Source organism: Ammospiza nelsoni, chromosome 6 (assembly GCF_027579445.1).
Source record: "Ammospiza nelsoni isolate bAmmNel1 chromosome 6, bAmmNel1.pri, whole genome shotgun sequence".
In the NCBI taxonomy this organism is placed as follows: Eukaryota; Metazoa; Chordata; class Aves; order Passeriformes; family Passerellidae; genus Ammospiza; species Ammospiza nelsoni.
Window position 1 is genome coordinate 48578350 of NC_080638.1, and position 18316 is coordinate 48596665.

General features: G+C 38.3%; 1 protein-coding gene across 2 annotated transcripts; it reads right to left on the reverse strand.

The window, feature by feature from the left end:
- Positions 1–2024: 2024 nt before the first annotated feature.
- ATXN3 (ataxin 3) lies at positions 2025–18078 on the reverse strand. Of its 2 annotated transcripts, none has more exons than XM_059473560.1 (11): positions 17971–18078; positions 15171–15335; positions 14606–14650; positions 13247–13332; positions 12749–12815; positions 10740–10827; positions 10358–10490; positions 9135–9310; positions 8606–8725; positions 7779–7867; positions 2025–7235 (listed from the first exon to the last, which is right to left on the reverse strand). In XM_059473560.1, exons 1-11 carry the CDS (start codon positions 17992–17994, stop codon positions 7224–7226), a joined length of 1005 nt encoding a protein of 334 aa, XP_059329543.1. In that variant the 5' UTR covers positions 17995–18078; the 3' UTR covers positions 2025–7223. The 2 variants fall into 2 exon arrangements, with proteins under 2 accessions (XP_059329543.1, XP_059329542.1); XM_059473559.1 differs by having other exon boundaries at positions 8606–8729.
- Positions 18079–18316: the final 238 nt, after the last annotated feature.

Here is an 18316-nt window from a genome sequence, read left to right on the forward strand (position 1 = left end):
GAGATGAGGCACGGTTTGTGTTTGTTCCCACAACACACACGAGATCTTGAAGCCCCGGCTGCTTTGGATGTACGTGGAGTGCAATGGAATGGGAAGACTGAGGGGACCCTGTCGGTGTCTATCAGAATCTCAGGGACAGGGGCCGAGGGGCCGCGTCCGGGCTCTTCCCGCTGGTGCCCAGCAACAGGACGAGGTTTCTGCAGCGGGCAGAAGCTGATGCACAGGAAGATCCACCTGAATATCAGGAAAGACTTGTTTACTGTGCAGTGACTGCTCACTGGAACAGGTTGCCCAGAGCGGCTGTGGAGGCTCCCTCCCTGGAGATACTCGGGATTTATCTGAATTCGGTGCCATTGCTCTCGGATGACCCTGCTTGAGCAGGGAGGTTGGAGCAGATCACCCACTGTGGTCCCTTCTAACCTGACCCATTCTGTGATTCTTGGTAGTATTTCCAGCCAGAACCCCAAAACTGCTCCAATTCAAAGTTCTTTCTGTTTTTTTATCAAGCGAAGTATTTAAACTTGGACTACAAAGAGTACTGCACTGTTACACAAAAAGCAGTTTTGTATCCCTCAGAATGATAGTTATAAAAATGCTGATATAAATACAGGGAAATGTATTTATACATTTACATATATGTTTATACATATACATAATGCTGGACTTAAAATACAGAGCAGCTGGATCACTGCCCGTTTCAAATTGATAACTACATAAAAAGAGGTGTAATTAAAGCACCACATCAACAGCAAAATGAAGCTGAGAAGAGCATTTCACAGGTGAAATCTTTTCTAGAAGTCTGAGAATGCAGCAGGCACAAAACACAGGCTCTGGAGTTACAAGCTGGCAAACATTACCAGACAGACATGGAAGAACCTGCTTGTTGCTCCCCAAACAGGATTTTGCAGAGCTTGGTGAAGGGTTCAGGGCTGGCCTGCAATGCTCTATCACCTTTTACTGCCCTCTGCCACGCACAGGCAATGCTAAGGCTGGGCATGGTAAGTGCTCCAGAAGTTTAGAAGTTAAAACTTCTCTAATAAAGACTTGTCCCTCTTCATGGAACAGTTTTTCTATCAGGTTTATAACTGATTTCACCAGTATATTAATCTAATGGCATACTTGTCCCCCTTACGATTATCCACAGTAAAACCAATCACGCACCACTTCAAATCTGTTTCTGGCTTAAAAAAAAAGGCATCAGAATTGTAGGAAGTGCTAGTGCTGTGATATAGCATGAAATATAGGCATGTACCTTTATCAGTTTTATTAATTTGCACTTTTGGGTTTAATGGAGATGAAAAGTTACAATACTCAAAATACCCCTTATCATTGGTTTAACAAAGCCCATATGGGTCCTCATGACAGTAAAGATGTGTCATTTAGTTTGGCTAAAGAGTTTTTATGGGAAAACAGCATTTTTTCAACTAAGATCACAGATGTCCTGCAGACATTTAAATATTTAGCGATGATAAAAATGTCTTTTATGGTGGTAAATTTTGTAATGCCAAGTAAGGGATGTAGTCAATAAAGTAGCACAGAAGACTTTTAGTACTGCTCATTTTAATTAGTAATCTTGCAAACTAGAAACTATTTAGCATTGCAAGTAATTTTTTTTAGCTGACTTCATCCACTGTTAGTAAGGGAAATCATCCAGTATACTCTGTTTTGACTAAGCTACAAGAGCAATGCATTGTGTCACAAAAAGAATGAGTATTCTGGCAGCAAAGCAGGAAACTGTAGCTTTAAAAATTAGAAAGCATACAATTTAAAAAGATGTAACATAACTACAATTGGCACCAACTTCCTTCCTCAACAGGAGTGTCTTTACCCAACTTTTGGAGTACCAACAGATGCAAAGACTCAGAGTTGATGAAATGTCAGCAACAGAAAACTATCCCACTGCTGTGTCTAAACACCTCTGGTGCAAAGCCCACTGATACCAGGGATAGGAGTTCAATGTTTGATGATTCTGTGTCCAATCCACATGTAAGGGAAAGCATATATGCAAATACTTGAGAGAAACATTAGAAGCTATAATCATATTTATTTAAAAAAGTGATATCAAATACAACCATATATATTCATGCCTATTTGGAGAGCATTTTCAAAATATCGAACAGTGCTGCCATTTTCCAGTCAAAACAATGACAAAGCATTTCAGCTTTCCCTTTTTAAATCTTTTCAGTATTCTATGCTTTATATACACAAAATAGGCAAAATTATACAGGAATCCAGAGCCAGAGATGTGATATGAAAACAGTCTTGACAAAAAAATGTTACTGAAAATTATTTCTAAAATACACAACTATTAGGTTAAGAGATGAAAAATTATTCCCTTACAAAATCCTAACTCTACAGTGATTTGTACACAGGGGGTTTCATGTAGCAAAAAGTAACATTTTATCAAAGCTTACATGCTTTAAAGACAAAATCAAGGTTTTATCTTCTTTTTTTTTTTTTCATTTTGCTTTTGCACAGTGGCATTTAAGTATTACATCCCTTTTTTCCCTCCTGAAGTTCCCTCCTGAATTCAAACAGTGGCTGCACTGAGGATGGGGGGAGATTAAAAGAAAATTGTAGTTATAATTATTTTTCTTAACAAAGAAAATAATATATAAGTATTTTGATTTGATGAAAGCAGTTGAAAAGTCACAGGTACTAACTGTCTGAAGAACTGTAACTGGGGGAGAAGGTGAGTATGGCAGGTTAAATACTCCAGCATTCCCTCCATCTCTGAAATGCAAATAAGGCAAAATGTGTGTATGAGGATTAAAACAATTTATTGCAGAAGAGCTCATGCTTTTAAGATGAAAACATAGACACAAGACAAAGCTACCAATCCTAACTGAAGAAGTAAGTATTTGGACCCAGGCAGTTTGAATGTATTAAGTATTGTTCTCACTTGACCAAGTGATTGTGTATATGGAATAGGTATGTATTTATTACATATTGGACATATTTTCTCTTTTTTTTTTTTAATGATTTGTAAATAATTATCAAGATTTTCCAGGACTTAAGTTTGTTCTATGCAAGACAGTAATGGCTTACCAAGCAAACAACATAATTTTCTACCTAAGCCCTTAAAAAAAGCTTCCACATCAGTTATTCTCTTCCTTGGATTCTTATTTCAATCCCTTTAAAAGTGAAGTGCTGGTAACTTGAACTGCAGAATACTACTTTGTAAGCCTGAATTCTAATTCTCTGATCCTATTCCCCTATACTGTATTTTTCTGTACAAGGCCACCATTTTATGTTTTTATTATTGTTTGAACCAATTAATACTAGAAAATGTCACATTTTAGAACGGTAACATGTTAATTTTTAAGCCAGTCAGTTTCCTAATAAGACAAACTAGCCTGCAAATTTTATTTGTCTACTAGACACCTGCAGAAGCAATTTTAATCCCCCCCATTCTGTAAGTTTGTAACAGAAGCAGTAGTCCAACACTAAAACACATCATAGATTTACATTTGTATTGGTTATTTTGAAGTAGTCTGCAAAGTAATGAAGTATGACAAGTCAGAAAAGTACCTTAGCTGAAAACTACACTTAAATTTGCTTCAGTTCTTTGAAGGACATAGGAAGCCCAAATGCTAAAGTAAGCCAGCATCATATCATATCATGTATTAGTTTCAGGTCTAGAAAAATGTAAGCATTTAAACAGCCCATATTTGTACTTGCTGTGCCTAACAAGAACTGCATGCAAGCATGACTGCATTACAGCTCTTGTTCCTCCTGCCTTCACTGTAACACCATGAAAGCAGTTTGTAGAATTATACTCAGAGAAGCAATTATGAAAGACATTTATTGTATTACTCCTGCCCCTTTTATTTTTACTGGCACAAAACCATAACTTATGTCACATGGACCATTCACTGGAAAACAGTAAAGTCTGTTGAATGAATGAAGCCTAAAATTCCATCAAATATAATTCTATAATTAAAAAAAAAAACAACAACCCACCAACAAAAACCAATGTCTGCTCCCTTACAATGGACTTTGGCCTAAAGCTATAACATGGGAAAAAACCCAACCCTTCAGCTTGACAGGGTAGGTAACACCAGAAGTACACTCTAAATTAGTAAATTAAAAGCATAGTTAAGTCACACTGATAACTGTTTACCACTGAAAGAATGAACACCAAAAAATGACAGCAGTTTATTGACAGCTTCTTGGCAGGCCCAGACATTTTGAACTTGAGACCTGGGTTATAAAAAATGTACTGTCAGCAATTAGTATGAGTTTTTCCTTGGGTACAGTTCAAACAGAGGCCCTGTCACTCCCTACAAGCCCTGAAAGGAGGTTGTAGTGTGGTGGGGGTCAGCCTCAGCTCCCAGGTAACAAGTGACAAGGTGAGAGGAAATGGCCTCAGTTTGTACCAGGGGAGGTTCAGTTTGGGTACCAGGAAGTGTTTCTTCCCTGAAAAGGTTGTCCACCATTGGAACAGGCTGCCCAGGCAAGTGGTTGAGCCCCCTCCCTGAAGCTATTTAAAAGAGGTGCAGCTGTGGTGCTTGGGAACATTACAGTTAGTGGTGGACTGGCTGGTTTAGGTCTTTTTCAGTGACAAAATCACATTAATTAACAGACATAGCTTAAATTGCTCTCTGGTAACTGCTTGTCTAATTGATATGCCTACATCATTCAACTTGACATTTCTCTAAAAATCAAACTGGTATTTGCTGACTGACAGCATTTCTCCATAGAAAGGAAAACAGTTGGCCCTGTGATCACTGACTCAGCTGTGCCTTTCAGGCACTGACATTTTATTTCTTCCATATTAAAATACTGGGGTGATGAAGTGATTTATGATGTGACATGAAAGTTCAAAGGCAAACCTCCATGTTTTAGTGATTATAAAATCATGTAGTTGGCCTGGGTTAGGGTCAGTGAGATTTAAGGGGCTGAGTTTTTGGGGTTTTTTTAATATAGGGCTGCTAGAGCTAGAAATAATATTTTTATTATGTTCTTATAAGAGAGAATAAAAGGTCCGAGTTCCAAATACTGGCATCAGCTTGCCAATCTATTTATAAAAATGAGTCTTATTTCAGAATTAGTTTATGGCACAACCAAGAAAGGAAAATTAAGCTGTGGTTAATTGACAGATGAGGAAAAAAAAAATCAGTGCTTTAGACACCTTTCTTGCTTTCAGTTTCACAGAAATTTCAAACTGAAAGCAAAAAATCACACCCTGAAAAATACAGCATTTCAAAATGGCATATGCATACATGGACATTTAAAGTAATTGTTTAGCTATATTAATTTGAGACATCACAAATAATTGTAATGTGGATGACAGGATTATTTTAAAAATACAAAAATCAGTTTTTAAAAAGTAGTGCTGTCTCATGTCAAAATCCAAACTGTGTAACACATACCAGTGGTTCTGGTGACATTGGTGAAAATCCAGCACATAGATAAGAAAAACAGAATTTAGCTCAACTATGCATACTATATTAATATCCCAAGCTATCAGGAAACCATTGCTGTAAACAAATCTTTACTGAGAGGTAAGAGCCCTTTCATGTACAGTACTACTTGATGCTGAATGTGTATATCCATCTAGCTACCATTCATTTCCTACTAATTTTATTAAGTGTTACTATTGTGCAAAGATGTAACTTGAGAATTTTTTGATAAAGAAATTTGGGGTTATCTTTGAAAGATTCTTAGAATGCCTGTGCTAACTGTTAATGCTTTAACTGGACTACAGCTTATATACTCTATCTACAACATATTTCCATATCATTTATATGTAAACAGAATTTGTATTTCAAGCACCATTTAAGAAAATGAAACATCTCTCTTTTGTTGCACTGAAGTTCAAGGTCAGGTTTGGTCATCCTGTTACACATTCATCCTGGATATCAAAGCAAATGTCTTACAACCAGTAGCATAAGCCATCTCACATACTTTGCTTCCCAATTTTTCTCAGGATCAGAAACAACGTAATAAAAAATTGTAAGGTGCGTGAATAAAGGCCATTCCTGAAAAAACTGCAACATTCTGACAGACACTCATGGAAAGCATTTCAGAAAGAACATCCACACAGGCATAAATATTCATTCTTAAAAGAGCTACTTGAACAGGGGTCATTTCAGATTGCAGGAGTGCATCTTTGTGTGTGGCACTGACTTTATGGCACCTAAACCCCCTCCTATTTTCTCCTAGACTCAGTTACAGCTCTTTCATACTGAAAGGCCAGAATAAAGGGTTGAGCTTGAAGAGGAAAATTCTCTGGAAGAGGTAGAAAAGAAAACCTGCTAAACCCAATTGAGTATATGCTGCTTTTGAAGTAAAAAGAAAGTGGCTTTAACGAGAAAGAACATAAGAAAACAATAATTAAAAACAAACAAGAACAACAAAACCCCAAGCCAAATAAGGCAAGTTATCTGCTAAAAGACAGTATGTTAAACACAGACCTAAAATTTACAATTGGAATTGAAGGTTAAACCAAGAATTGTTACAAAGTCAGAAATCACTGAAAGACTCAGGAATAACATTATAGTCAACAATACAATTTTGTCTTGAATTGAAAAGTATGAAATTTATGAGTTTTTGTTTCTCCTGCAGAATGGATCATTTCAAAAGTGGACAGCAGGATCAAAAAGTTGACATTAAGTCGTTCATAATAAACAATCACAAAATAAATTATTTAAGATAACTGGAATTTAATTACTCTCTCCATTTTAGAGTGATCTATTAAAAATAATTTATGAGCATAACTTATTACTGGTATCTGTTTTTCCATTAGTACTGAAGAAAATAATTTGATGCTGTTTTCAGCACCATTTGTATCTTCTATAGAATTCTTCAAAACAATTTAAACTTGCTTTTTTAATGCAAGCTTTAAAAGCTTTACTTTTTGAAGTTACAGCTGCTACCCTTGTCTAACTTTGTGTGAATGGTTCCAGTAATTTTAACACCGCTACTCTTGTGAGCAGATGTTTTGTAGGAGTGCTACAGTTCTCTAAATTAGTGCAATCTTTTTTGTATTTGCAGATCCTCTCTAAACTGACCTCTAGCAGCCCCCCTTTCATTCCTGCTTCCAGAACTCTGAAATGAACCCTGCTTGTGCAACATCCACACAGTAGAATTTTAATGGAGACTTAGCGTTTTGTCAATAAGAGGGAAAAAATGAGGTTATTTCTCCTCTTCTGAATTCAAGTGGTTTCTGACAGACTCCAGAGACATATTCATGGCTGCTTGAAGCATGTCTTCTTCACTCATATCTCCTCCTAAAGACAATACATGCATACAAGCTGTAATAAATTCACAGTTCTTAATTATAGTTAAATGCTTTTGTTGTTTTCGTCCACACCCACCTTTTCCTACCCCACTGACAAAACTGGTTTTGTTTTCAAAGTCACTGAACATTTTGCAAACAGTTTTTCACCAAAAGTCAGTTTGTAACAATATACACCGGTTTTGGATCACCAATACCTGCCACTGGTAAGGTCTACACATGGTCTTCTCTAAACTGGTTCCAGTAATTTTGTCAGATACTATTGCAAGTTGTTCCACAACTTTAAAATTAATTTAGAAAACAAACAGTTGGGGTAATAGCAAAGGTCTAAATTTGAAATGGGATATTGACATTCAAATGGAAACAGGCTTTTCAGGAAACTGATTCTTTCCTTCACTGCCAATACAGTAATGGCTCTAATACACAATCTGAATGGCTGCTCAAGTGCAAAGCAGGCAGGGAAGGAAAATTAACAAACAACACAAAGATGAAGAAGACACATTTCAGTGTTGAATCCAAGGTTAAAAAACAATACCTGGGCCAGATTCTGGAGTGCTTGAACTAAGAGTTGCTTTGTCCTGTAGGTTTGGAGTCTGATTTTGCTGCTGTAGCTGTTGTTGCTGTCTGAAAGTGTCATATATTTGTAAGAGAATAAGATTAACATCAGTATGAGACGTGAGTCAAGTCAGAAGTAGAAGCTGTTTGGTACACAATAACACCCCTGTGCCCAAAATCTCTTTCATCATTTCACCCTGCTAACCTTCAGATATAATCTTCCCAGTATTATATTCCAAGCCACAAGACTATTTTCCCAGGATTTGGTAGCTCTGCATTCTTATCCTACCATGTGCAGTCTAACTCCTCCCATCCATAGCATTTCTCCCTGGTCTTTATTTCCTCTATTACTGTAAGACAGAGATAAGGAAAAGCTACAATAGCTCAACTATCTAGTAAGAAGATACACCAGAACAGTAACATAAAATATGTACAATGTTTTTATGTGATGCACATGCATCATTACCCAAAGCAGAGTCTTAGAGAAATAATACTTTTTTTTGAGAAGGTAGTTGCAGAAATGTACAGGATTTCATTTAAAATACTCCTATAACGTTTTCTTTTCTTTCTTCACAAGACTTGCAGTAATAACAAGACTACTGCATTATTAACAAACACTCTTACTAAAGGTTTCTCTGTAGGATGAAACCACAGGAACCACCTGAGAATAGTAAAATACAGGTACTGTTAGGAAATCATATTAAGACAGAAAATTTGAGCTGGACCTCAGTAAGAAACACATCCACACCCCAAAAGCACTGAAAAATACATGTACTTCCACATGCAGTTTTCTATCAGCTACTTTACTTTTCAAAATATGCTTGTCTTCTCCTTCGCAGGTCTTCTGAGGAAAGGGACTCTGTCTGACTGCTGTGAGATGGCTGAGGCACATTCTGTGGTGATGAGCCTGAGAGCTCACTTCGACGGCTGCCTGAAAGCAGAACATGCCAGATCCTACTAATTATAGTAAAATGAAGTTAGTAAATAAAATATAACTTAAAAAATGTCCTCAAACTTGAGAAGAAGAAAGACTTTTTTGAGATCTAAGCACCTAGAAGGACTTTGCTTGATAATTTCTCTTCTCCTCACCTTAGGACTGTTTCCCTTTCCTCCTACCCTTTGCCAATTTGTTCTTCCTTCCTAACAATCAATGACAACATCCAAGTTACAACTTTTTAAAAAGCAGGAGGGAGATAGTTACATGCAATCCTGGATTGTCCTTCCATGCCTCAAACCAGTCTTTCCAGAGATGGTGACACATGCTGGAAAAATTGCCTGACAAACTGACTCCAGGAGCTGCTTAAAGCACTGTAAGAAATTGAGATGAGCACTGCACCTTGCATGCTGAGCTGGATGGCTCTGCGAAGATCGGCCTCTTCATCCTCCATATCAATTTCCTGCCTGCTTAGAGCCAGGGCTCTCTGAAAATTCTCTTCATCTTCATCTAACATGCCTGTTCCATCAAAAGGATGGTTAACTTCTATTGCTTGGTCCACATCACCTCGGGATAGCCTGTGAAATTCATACATTCATAGCAAAATTCAGACAGAAATTATATTACATTTTATCATGAGGTTTAAATTAGTACATTCTACCAATTTAACTCTAGGTTTAACTTTGGGAAAAACATTTTTCTTGTGAAAGTCCGTTACATAAACAAGTATTTTCCTGAAAAACGAAAAGTCACAAAATAACATATATTTGCCACACATTGACCTCTAAAGCAATGCACATGTTGACAAGAAGCTGTTAAGATAGTAAATTTTCAAAAATGATAAGCCCACAAAAAGCCATGATACATGTTATTCCAACCTACTGCTATTTAAACAGTGACACAAGCAGAAAAGGGTGCATACGGTCTCCTTCTCAGGAGACCTTCAAGGAGGCCTTGAAGGCCACACTAAAGCAACAGAACCCATGTAAACTGTACACACTTTCCATGTTACTGCTAATTATTCCATCAATTTACAACAGCAGTTCAACTTTACAAAGGGGAAAAAAGTAATGAATTCTTCTGAGAAGCCTAAAGCCTTTTTATCAGTATGCAATTTGTTCACTATGAAAATTCAGTGAAATGACTGCAGAAGTGCATCAAGTACTAATTTTATATGCTTTAAAGCATGTTTTATATTAGCAGAACGCATCAAAAATGAGCAGCACCACAATGTTACAGCAAAATTATTCCAAAAGGGAATGCTGTATGATTTATATGATGCGGAATTCAAATACCAGTTTCTCATTCTTTTCTACTTATGACAGAATGCACAAACCAGTCTTAATTATAAAAGAATTACTATTAACCATAGTTTATAAGATTTGCTACACCATTTTCCTCCCTAAGTCAAAAATCTGCACTATGATATGCTTATGCACATGGAAAGACTCAATGCCCATCAAGCCAGCTTTTGTCCACTTAAAAATGCACCATTTGCTGCCCATCAAATTGCTTTTCATGTGTGCAACAGCAGTGCACATTGAACTAAAGGTACTTCTTGTTACTTCCAAATTACAAACCAATCACACTGAACATGATTAAAATAAAATCTTTATTTACCTTACCTCTGATCTCTTGACTGTGCTGCCTCTTCTCCAATCAGTTTTGGTCGCTGCATCTGCTGTACCCGAATCATCTGCAGCAGCTGATCAGCCTCACAGTCTGGCAGGTCACCTTTCACTACAAATATGGAATAACCTGAGAAAAAGAAATGGTAAGTCTAAAGCATTAAAGTTCATATACAAGCACTTTAAAATGCACACTGTATGGAATACAATCATGTGCAATTTAAGATCTAAGACTCTACCTTTTATTATAAGGACTTGGGTTATTTCACTCTTTCAATCATAAAACTAAGGGTAGTTAACTGAATATGTAAGCTGTAAGAAATAATGATTATTACCTACTTTTAATTAATGAGATTTAACATCTGCAAGTTACTATTACCTTCCTGTTGTAATTGAGCCAAGAAAAGTGCAAGATATGTATCTGATATTAGTTCTGGACCCATCAAGAGAGAGTTCAAGTTAAACCACTGTAATTAAGAAAAAAAAAGGTTGAGAGAACAAATTAGCATGAAGATTCCTTGGTAATCCATTCCTGTACATTATGGTAATTTTTTATTATGGAATATCCAAATCAATATAGTAAAATAAATTATCAAATTTAAGTGTTTTGAAGCATAATACCTTTACTGCTAAACATTATCCTTCAAATACTCTAACAGGACATCTGAAGTGTGGAAATTACTGCATGCTCTCTCACATTATTGAACACTGGTACCAGGGAAACACATTAAACCAGGTAATCTTTAACTACTGTATTTTGTTTTATTTCAGATATCATTCTAAAATTCTGCTTAATCCTAGTTTTAAACCTGAGACTAATGCAGTAAGAAACCCTTCATTAATTAATGCTATGTGTTAAGAAATAGACACAGAAAACAGACATTCTATTATTTCAATTAAATACTTTCATGGAACATTACACCTTCAATAGCTAGTGATGCTTAAAAGTAGTGTTTACCCTTCTCTCAGATAATTTTTAAACTTAAATTAACAAAAAAATTACTCAAATTTAGTGTTCTGAGAGTACAGCACTGTATTACAACAGGGAACACCTTCACATAAACATACACAATTCATTTCTAGTTACCCAAAGACCATAACTAGTAATTTATAATACTTCTAAAGAGAAACAGTATTACTTACTTACATAAAATTTACATCAAACTTCTAGAGAGAAAATATATTCAATGTGAAACAAAATACTCTACCTTTAAGCCTCCATATATAATTCCAATGTAGCTAAAGAACTTTTTTGAGACCTACTCATTCAGTATTATACAGTTTTAACCAGAAAGCACCATTTGACTTAGTGGAAGGAGAATTTTATCTCCATTCTCACAGAAATGCACTGATCTACCCAAACTTTCATATATGCATCCACACACCTGCAGCCAGGCCCATACAACAATATAAGTGACTATCTACCACCCTGTCATGCAATCTTCATTTGCCAAAAACACTCCTTGCCACTAGCAAAGGGTAAAAAGACAAACAGTGTAGAAGAGCAGGGGAATAAAAAGTTCTGTGAAAAATTTGATGGACAGACTATAGCAACTTTTAAAAGACATTATGGAGGAGAAAATTTTGTTAAACTAATTTTGCTTTAACTGTAACAGAAGAGAAGCAACCTATTTTGTCAAATTTTCTCATTACTCTCTAGATAACAGACACCTAGTACTGTCTTCACGTGGTTTCAAGCCACAGGTAAAAGAGGACAAAAGCATTCCCTCTCCAACTTAGGATGTCTTGGGTTAGAATGCCCTCATAAAATTCCACCCCATCACGGCTGCATTGCATAATAAGCATAATTTAAAGACAACCTTTTTGATATCAAATAAACAAAAAGTGCCTGTAAACATTAGCCATACTTTTAAACTAAAGCCAAACAGTACAGTTTAGTTTTCTCACTAACAAGCAATTTTTCTTTATTTTTTAAATCTGGATGACAACATAAGTAGACAGAACTTGCAAAATGGAACCAAATGGGCAAACAGATTCCTGTCCCACTATTATAGACTCTTAAACCTGTTTTCCATGAATGTTTTCTCTGAAAAAAACCCTGAAAAAACCAAACACCAAATCTGCTCATGTTGTATAAAAGCTCATAAGCTTTTATATGAAATAGCTTAAGAAGTCACCTAAGACCCTACCAGAGCTGTAGCTCCCCAATGGACATTCACTAGGGAACTGATCCTACAGTCTTTTCCCAGGCTAATATTTACAATGACCTGCCTGATAAAACAAACATTTACCTTTTTTTTTGTAATATGGGATACTATTAAACCAAACTGCAGCAAAAGCTTGCAAAAGGGAAGCACAATCTACTTGCAACCACTTCTCCACACCCATTTCTGAAGTAAATTTTAAAATAAAAAAAGACAGTGTCACCTGTTTTCCTAACTTTCGAACTGTAAACCAGTGTTCCTTATAATTACAAATAAATGATTTTTCATTTCTGTAAAAAGAAAAACAAAAGATATAAATAAAATTAAATACTCTAAAATCAGAGTACATAATAATGTTTAAGATCTTTGCTATCACTAATTCGAACTTAAATACAATAAAGTTTCAGTAATACAACTATTGATGCTACATTACAGAATACTCATACTGCTTTTATAACATTCAGGAAGTTGCCAATATCACTGAAATCTCCATATATCTGTGATGCCACAGATACTAAAATACCATGAAGGCACAGAGGACAGATGTTCTCATGCACCCCCAAAAAGAAAAAAAAAAGGAAAAGGAATCAAAGCCAGGGGCAATACAAACATCAAAATGCAACAGAGCATAAAACAGCCATTTAAAAGAAAGATTTAAAATGTAAAATACAAAAAGTATTTTGTACAGTAAAATAAAAGCAAGGTGCTAAAAGAGTCTTACATAGGATCAATCCCAAGCCTCTGGTACTCTGGGCTGTTGAAGAGGATTAGTTCTAAACCCCAGACTTTCAAGGCATTGCTTATAACCTGTCAAAAAAGAACACTTTTCATGAGTCAGACTAGTTCAAATCTAAATTCAAGCAATGCAAGCATCTTAGCTGTGCTAAACAATTGTACTGTTTTTATAAAAATTAATTTCAAACATTGCCAGGAAACCTAGGAATCACATTACTCAAAATGCAGCTGTCATGAATCCCCGTGCAAGCATAACACTCACATCTTATCTAAGGAGAAGGAACAAAACTAGGATTTAATTCAGCTGGTTAACGAGCATACTCCTCCAAACAAAGCTGCCATTCCACCTTCCACAGACACTTTGGTAGTTATCATCTCTCTACTTGCAATGCACTGCTCTGCCCTTACTTCCCCCTCCCCACAAAACAATCTCAATCTTTCTTCACAGTAACTGTTGGGAATTTTGTACCACTGGATTATCACAGGATCAGTCAGTTTATTGATCTGAGCACCAACTCTTTTACAATAACTCTTTAAAGCTACAAGAAATAAGGCTGTAAGAACTTTTAACGATTTTAATTCCTTTCAGCAAGCCAACTGTGCCTCAAATGACAAAGCAATGACAGGACAAAAAAGTAGAACAAGGAAGCATTTTTTTCAGCTACTGAAGCAGCCCAAAGACAGCAGGAAAGCCAAACTGTTAATGGTTTCTTGTTAAAAACAAAACCAGCCCATTTGGCTGTAAGGAAGTGAAGCTCTTGAGGGAGTCTGGAGCATTGACAAGTACCACTGAAAGCTTGGGAGACAGCCAAAGATGCCTAGAGCTCTAATCTAGACAAAACCCCCAATTTGGTGTTCAAAACTTTTTTTGCTGTTGGTCTGGTTTAAGTATTTATTATTAATTACTCTTCCCCTATGGCCTTAAAAAACCCAAAAACACCCAAGAAAAATCTTCAGATCACTGTGATAACCCTGTAACCATTGCCAAGGGCTTTCCAATCTATAATTTGAGAAAGCAATCTGAATTATGCTTTTTCACCTGGGAGCCAAGGTCTACACCTGAAGTGCCCACAAGAAACAGCTTAGAACTCAAGCTTATTGCCAGCAGGTGCAATTTCACAGTTCCTGAATCCATGTTTCTCCCATGGATTTGAGGCCCATGAACTGAAGAACTGCAAGCCACTGTTCTTAAAGGAAAACACTCTGAACATTTGGAACTCCAGCACTTAATCCCATTAAGGCCATAAAGTGGTAACTGGATGGAAAAGCTCAATGCCGTTTAAATTACATAAAAGAACATATATTGCATAAACAGAAAATGGTGTCAGAAGAGAGCTGTGCTTACTTGAATCGAGAAGAATCCACTATCATCCATATTTACTGAAGGCTGCTGCTCGATGTGAAGTTGGAAGGAGAAAAGGGAAAAATGGTATAAGCATAAAAGGTCAAAAATAATTGAGCTGTGAAGATAAATGTAACTGCAGATTCTTAAAGCAATGATTTATGTCCTCGTCTGTAAGACTGATTACAATGCCCCAAATAGGCATTTTAATTTAAAACTCAAACCTTTAGAGATGTTCGGTGCTTAAAGGGCAGATAGACATGGGAATTTCTGTTCCTATCTGATACTGGCTTACAAAAACAAAAGGCAAATTATTGATCCTCCTCATCACGCCTGATCTTCCTACTTGTAAGATGAAGGTAATGTAGCTTTTTGTAAAATTATTGTAAAGCTGTACTAGTAACATTTGAAAATGACATATCTAAGATGCATGAATGAAAAGGCCTATAAATTTAAAAAGCTTCAGCACTAGAAAATTAACCTTGTCTAGCTATGCAAGAATAGGTCTGTGCCAGACAATATTTCATTTCCGGCAATATCAAGCAACCTAAAAAGAACATAATTTTACCTGTAAAAATGTTCTGTATTCTTCACTAGACACTCCTCCCTCTGCCATTCTCATCCTTTCTTCCTCATCCAATTGCTGTGCAATAGAGGATAACTCAACAGGACTAAAGTATTCACCTTGCAGCAAATTATTCAGACAATGCTGAGCACACAACGAGCCTTCTTGCTAATAATGAAAGAGAAAAAAAACAATAGAAAAAGAAAAAAAAAAATCACCCCAGACTGATGCAAACTCTGTAAAAAGACTCACCTGTTTCACTCTGGCAAACTTCTGCCCTCCCCACTCCTGCAGAACACCAGACATTCTTTTAATGTATTACACTGCAAGCTATAGAATACAATCCTCCCATCAACTTGATGGGAGAAAAGCCAACATCCATACTACCTTATTTCTTTAAGGGAAATAAATTTCATGTAAAAATTGCTTTTGAAAACACCATTAATATTCCTAATGACCCAACAAATCACACAGAGACTCTACAACCATCAGAACAATGGATTCTATCTTCTTCCCAAACATCAATACATGAAAATCAAACAGTTTAGATCCCTGCTTCCTAGAACAAACATTTGCTATAACAGACACTCAATATTTTTTAACTATTGTTCTCTTCCAGGGGTGGCTATTGACAATCTGCTCTCCACGTTATTGCTGAGAAAGTGATTAGGTGCTGGACTAACAATAAAGCTCCTTTTCCACTTGAAATTTACATATAGGAAGTAGATAAATTAAGGTCATACCACTAGTCTGAAAATCTTGAAAAGAATGATGGGGAAACAAAATATTACATTCAGCATATTAAACAATGAATTTTTTTTATTGATAGACCAATTGATATTGATTCAAATAAAAAACCATTTCAGGTATTTTGTTACATATCCAGCACATTACAGAACCATAGTGTAAGATTTTTAAAACATCAGCACAAATTTTAAAAGAGATAATTAACAATGTCAGCCATGGTTTTGTAGTAAAAATTTTAAAAATCTCTGATCTGAATGAATGCATGATAGGCTCCATCATTTTCACATATGAGATAAAATACAGCCTCGTTAAAAAAACCACAACGTAAACCAACCAAAGCAGCTTCCCATGAAAAGCAACCTTTTTCTACAAATAACAGCAACTCCATGTGCAAGACAAGTAACATCAGTTTTAAAATGCTGCTTTTCTCTGTTTTAATCAGTCTTCATTTTATTTACATTAAGAACTCTCCTGCACATGCTCTTCGTTAAAAACCAAACAGACAAGGCCTCCCTCAAACCACACCCACAGAAACTAAGAATACAAAAATCTGCCTTTGAAGAATATTGTTTAAAATTCCATAAAAGCATCAAACAAATCATATGCAGAACTCCCCCATGATCTCCCTTACAGCTGAAACCTCGAAAGTTCCCTTTACTCCAGAACCTTCCTATGGCTTCACCGCTCTGTTGAGCAATGAGTTACCAAAGCTACGCTGGCTGTCCAGCCAGGCCTCCTCCTCCAGCTCATGCCCTCCCTGCAGCAAGGAACTCATGAGCAAACAGCAGCTTCTGTCCCTCTGGGAGCACATCCCTACTGCTGGACAAAACTGTGACAGAAGAACCTGCTCAACAATCACAGGCTTCCCCACCAGAATAATATGAAACTGGTTTCGAAACAGAGAGATAGTAAAATACCACTGAAAATTAGTTGTATTACATGCTTACATAGTAATTTCTCTAAAAGGAAACATTTTAGCAATAAAAAGTTAATTTGTACTGTGATAAGCTAGGCCATGTAAGAAAAGAGTACATTTTGTTAAACTGGTTTCAAAGCCACACTGAAGGTCACTGAAGCAGAGGCCATCACGGCTGAAATCCAACACTCACCCTCTGAACAGCAGCTACTTAACATCACAACACTTACCAAATTTTGAAACCCAAACCTGCTCCCCAGGTTTTATGGATTTCAGAACAGCAATTTTTTAAAGGAAAGTACACAGCTATTTTACTTGACTTCTTAAGGAAACCAATCCCACATAACAAAACAAAGTAACAGAACTAGTAGTAAGATTAACACAACAAAGTTGAAGAGACACTGGCAAAGTGCAAGGACAAATCCAATTACAATTTGAACAGCATTAGAACAGAAATAGGTCATATTTGCGAATCTGGATAAATCACAGCATTTCACAGCAGCATTTGTTCTCCAAAACAGGAGGCACACAGAAGCACACTATATAAACTGCGATTTCTCCAGCGGCTCTCCCCCTCCCTGCTCATTACACAGGCACAGCCAAGCCAGGCTGGGTGACGAGACGGCTCTGAGAGCATACGGGCAGCCCTGCCCGCCCCTGCTTATCCTCGGACTCATTTCTCTGCCATGCGAGCTGCAGCCCACACCTCCCCACACCTGGGGCTGTTTCTGCACTCCCCAGAACGCAGACCCCGTGCTAAAGAGGACGTCCGAGCTCTCCTTTCCCTGTAGGGCTGGCAGCGTCCAGCCGGGACGGGCCACAGGCACCGTGGAGCGAAGGCCTCGGCTCTCCCCCGGGGCAGAGGACAAGCCACTGCCGAAGGTTCGAGATGCCAGGGAGGGCCAGCGGGGCCCGGCCCGACACCGGCCGAGCGCACCCCGGGGGCTCCGGGGACTGCCCCGCGCTCAGCGCAGGAACGGGAGGCCCGGGCACCGCCCCAGCAGCTCCTCAGAGAGCGCTCGCGCGCCTCCCCCGTCTCGGCGGCCCGGACGGCCACAACCGACGGCGCTACAGCCAAGGCGGGCGGGCAGCGGGACCCGCCCGGTCCCCCCGCACTCTCTCCCTCGCTCCCTCACTCACCCGCTCGTGGAAGATCGACTCCATGTTTACTGTGGCGGCCGCAGCCCCCACCGCACGTGACCCGCCCGGCCAATCGCAGCGCCCACCGCCGCCCTGCCGCGCAGGGCAGGCCTCGCTGGCTGCGCCCGGCCCGGCCCGGCCGCCGCGCTGGCGCCCCCTGCCGGGGAGGAGGCCGGCGGGCTGAGCCGCCGCTGCTGTCCGCCAGCGCCCCCGCGCGGCAGCGACACGAGCCGGCCCGCTCCTCCGCCGGAGAGCCCCGCACAGGCCCCGGTGCCGCTTCGCTCATCCCGGCCCCGGCCCCGGTACCGCTTCTCCCGGCACCGCTCCTCCGCCGGAGAGCCCCGCA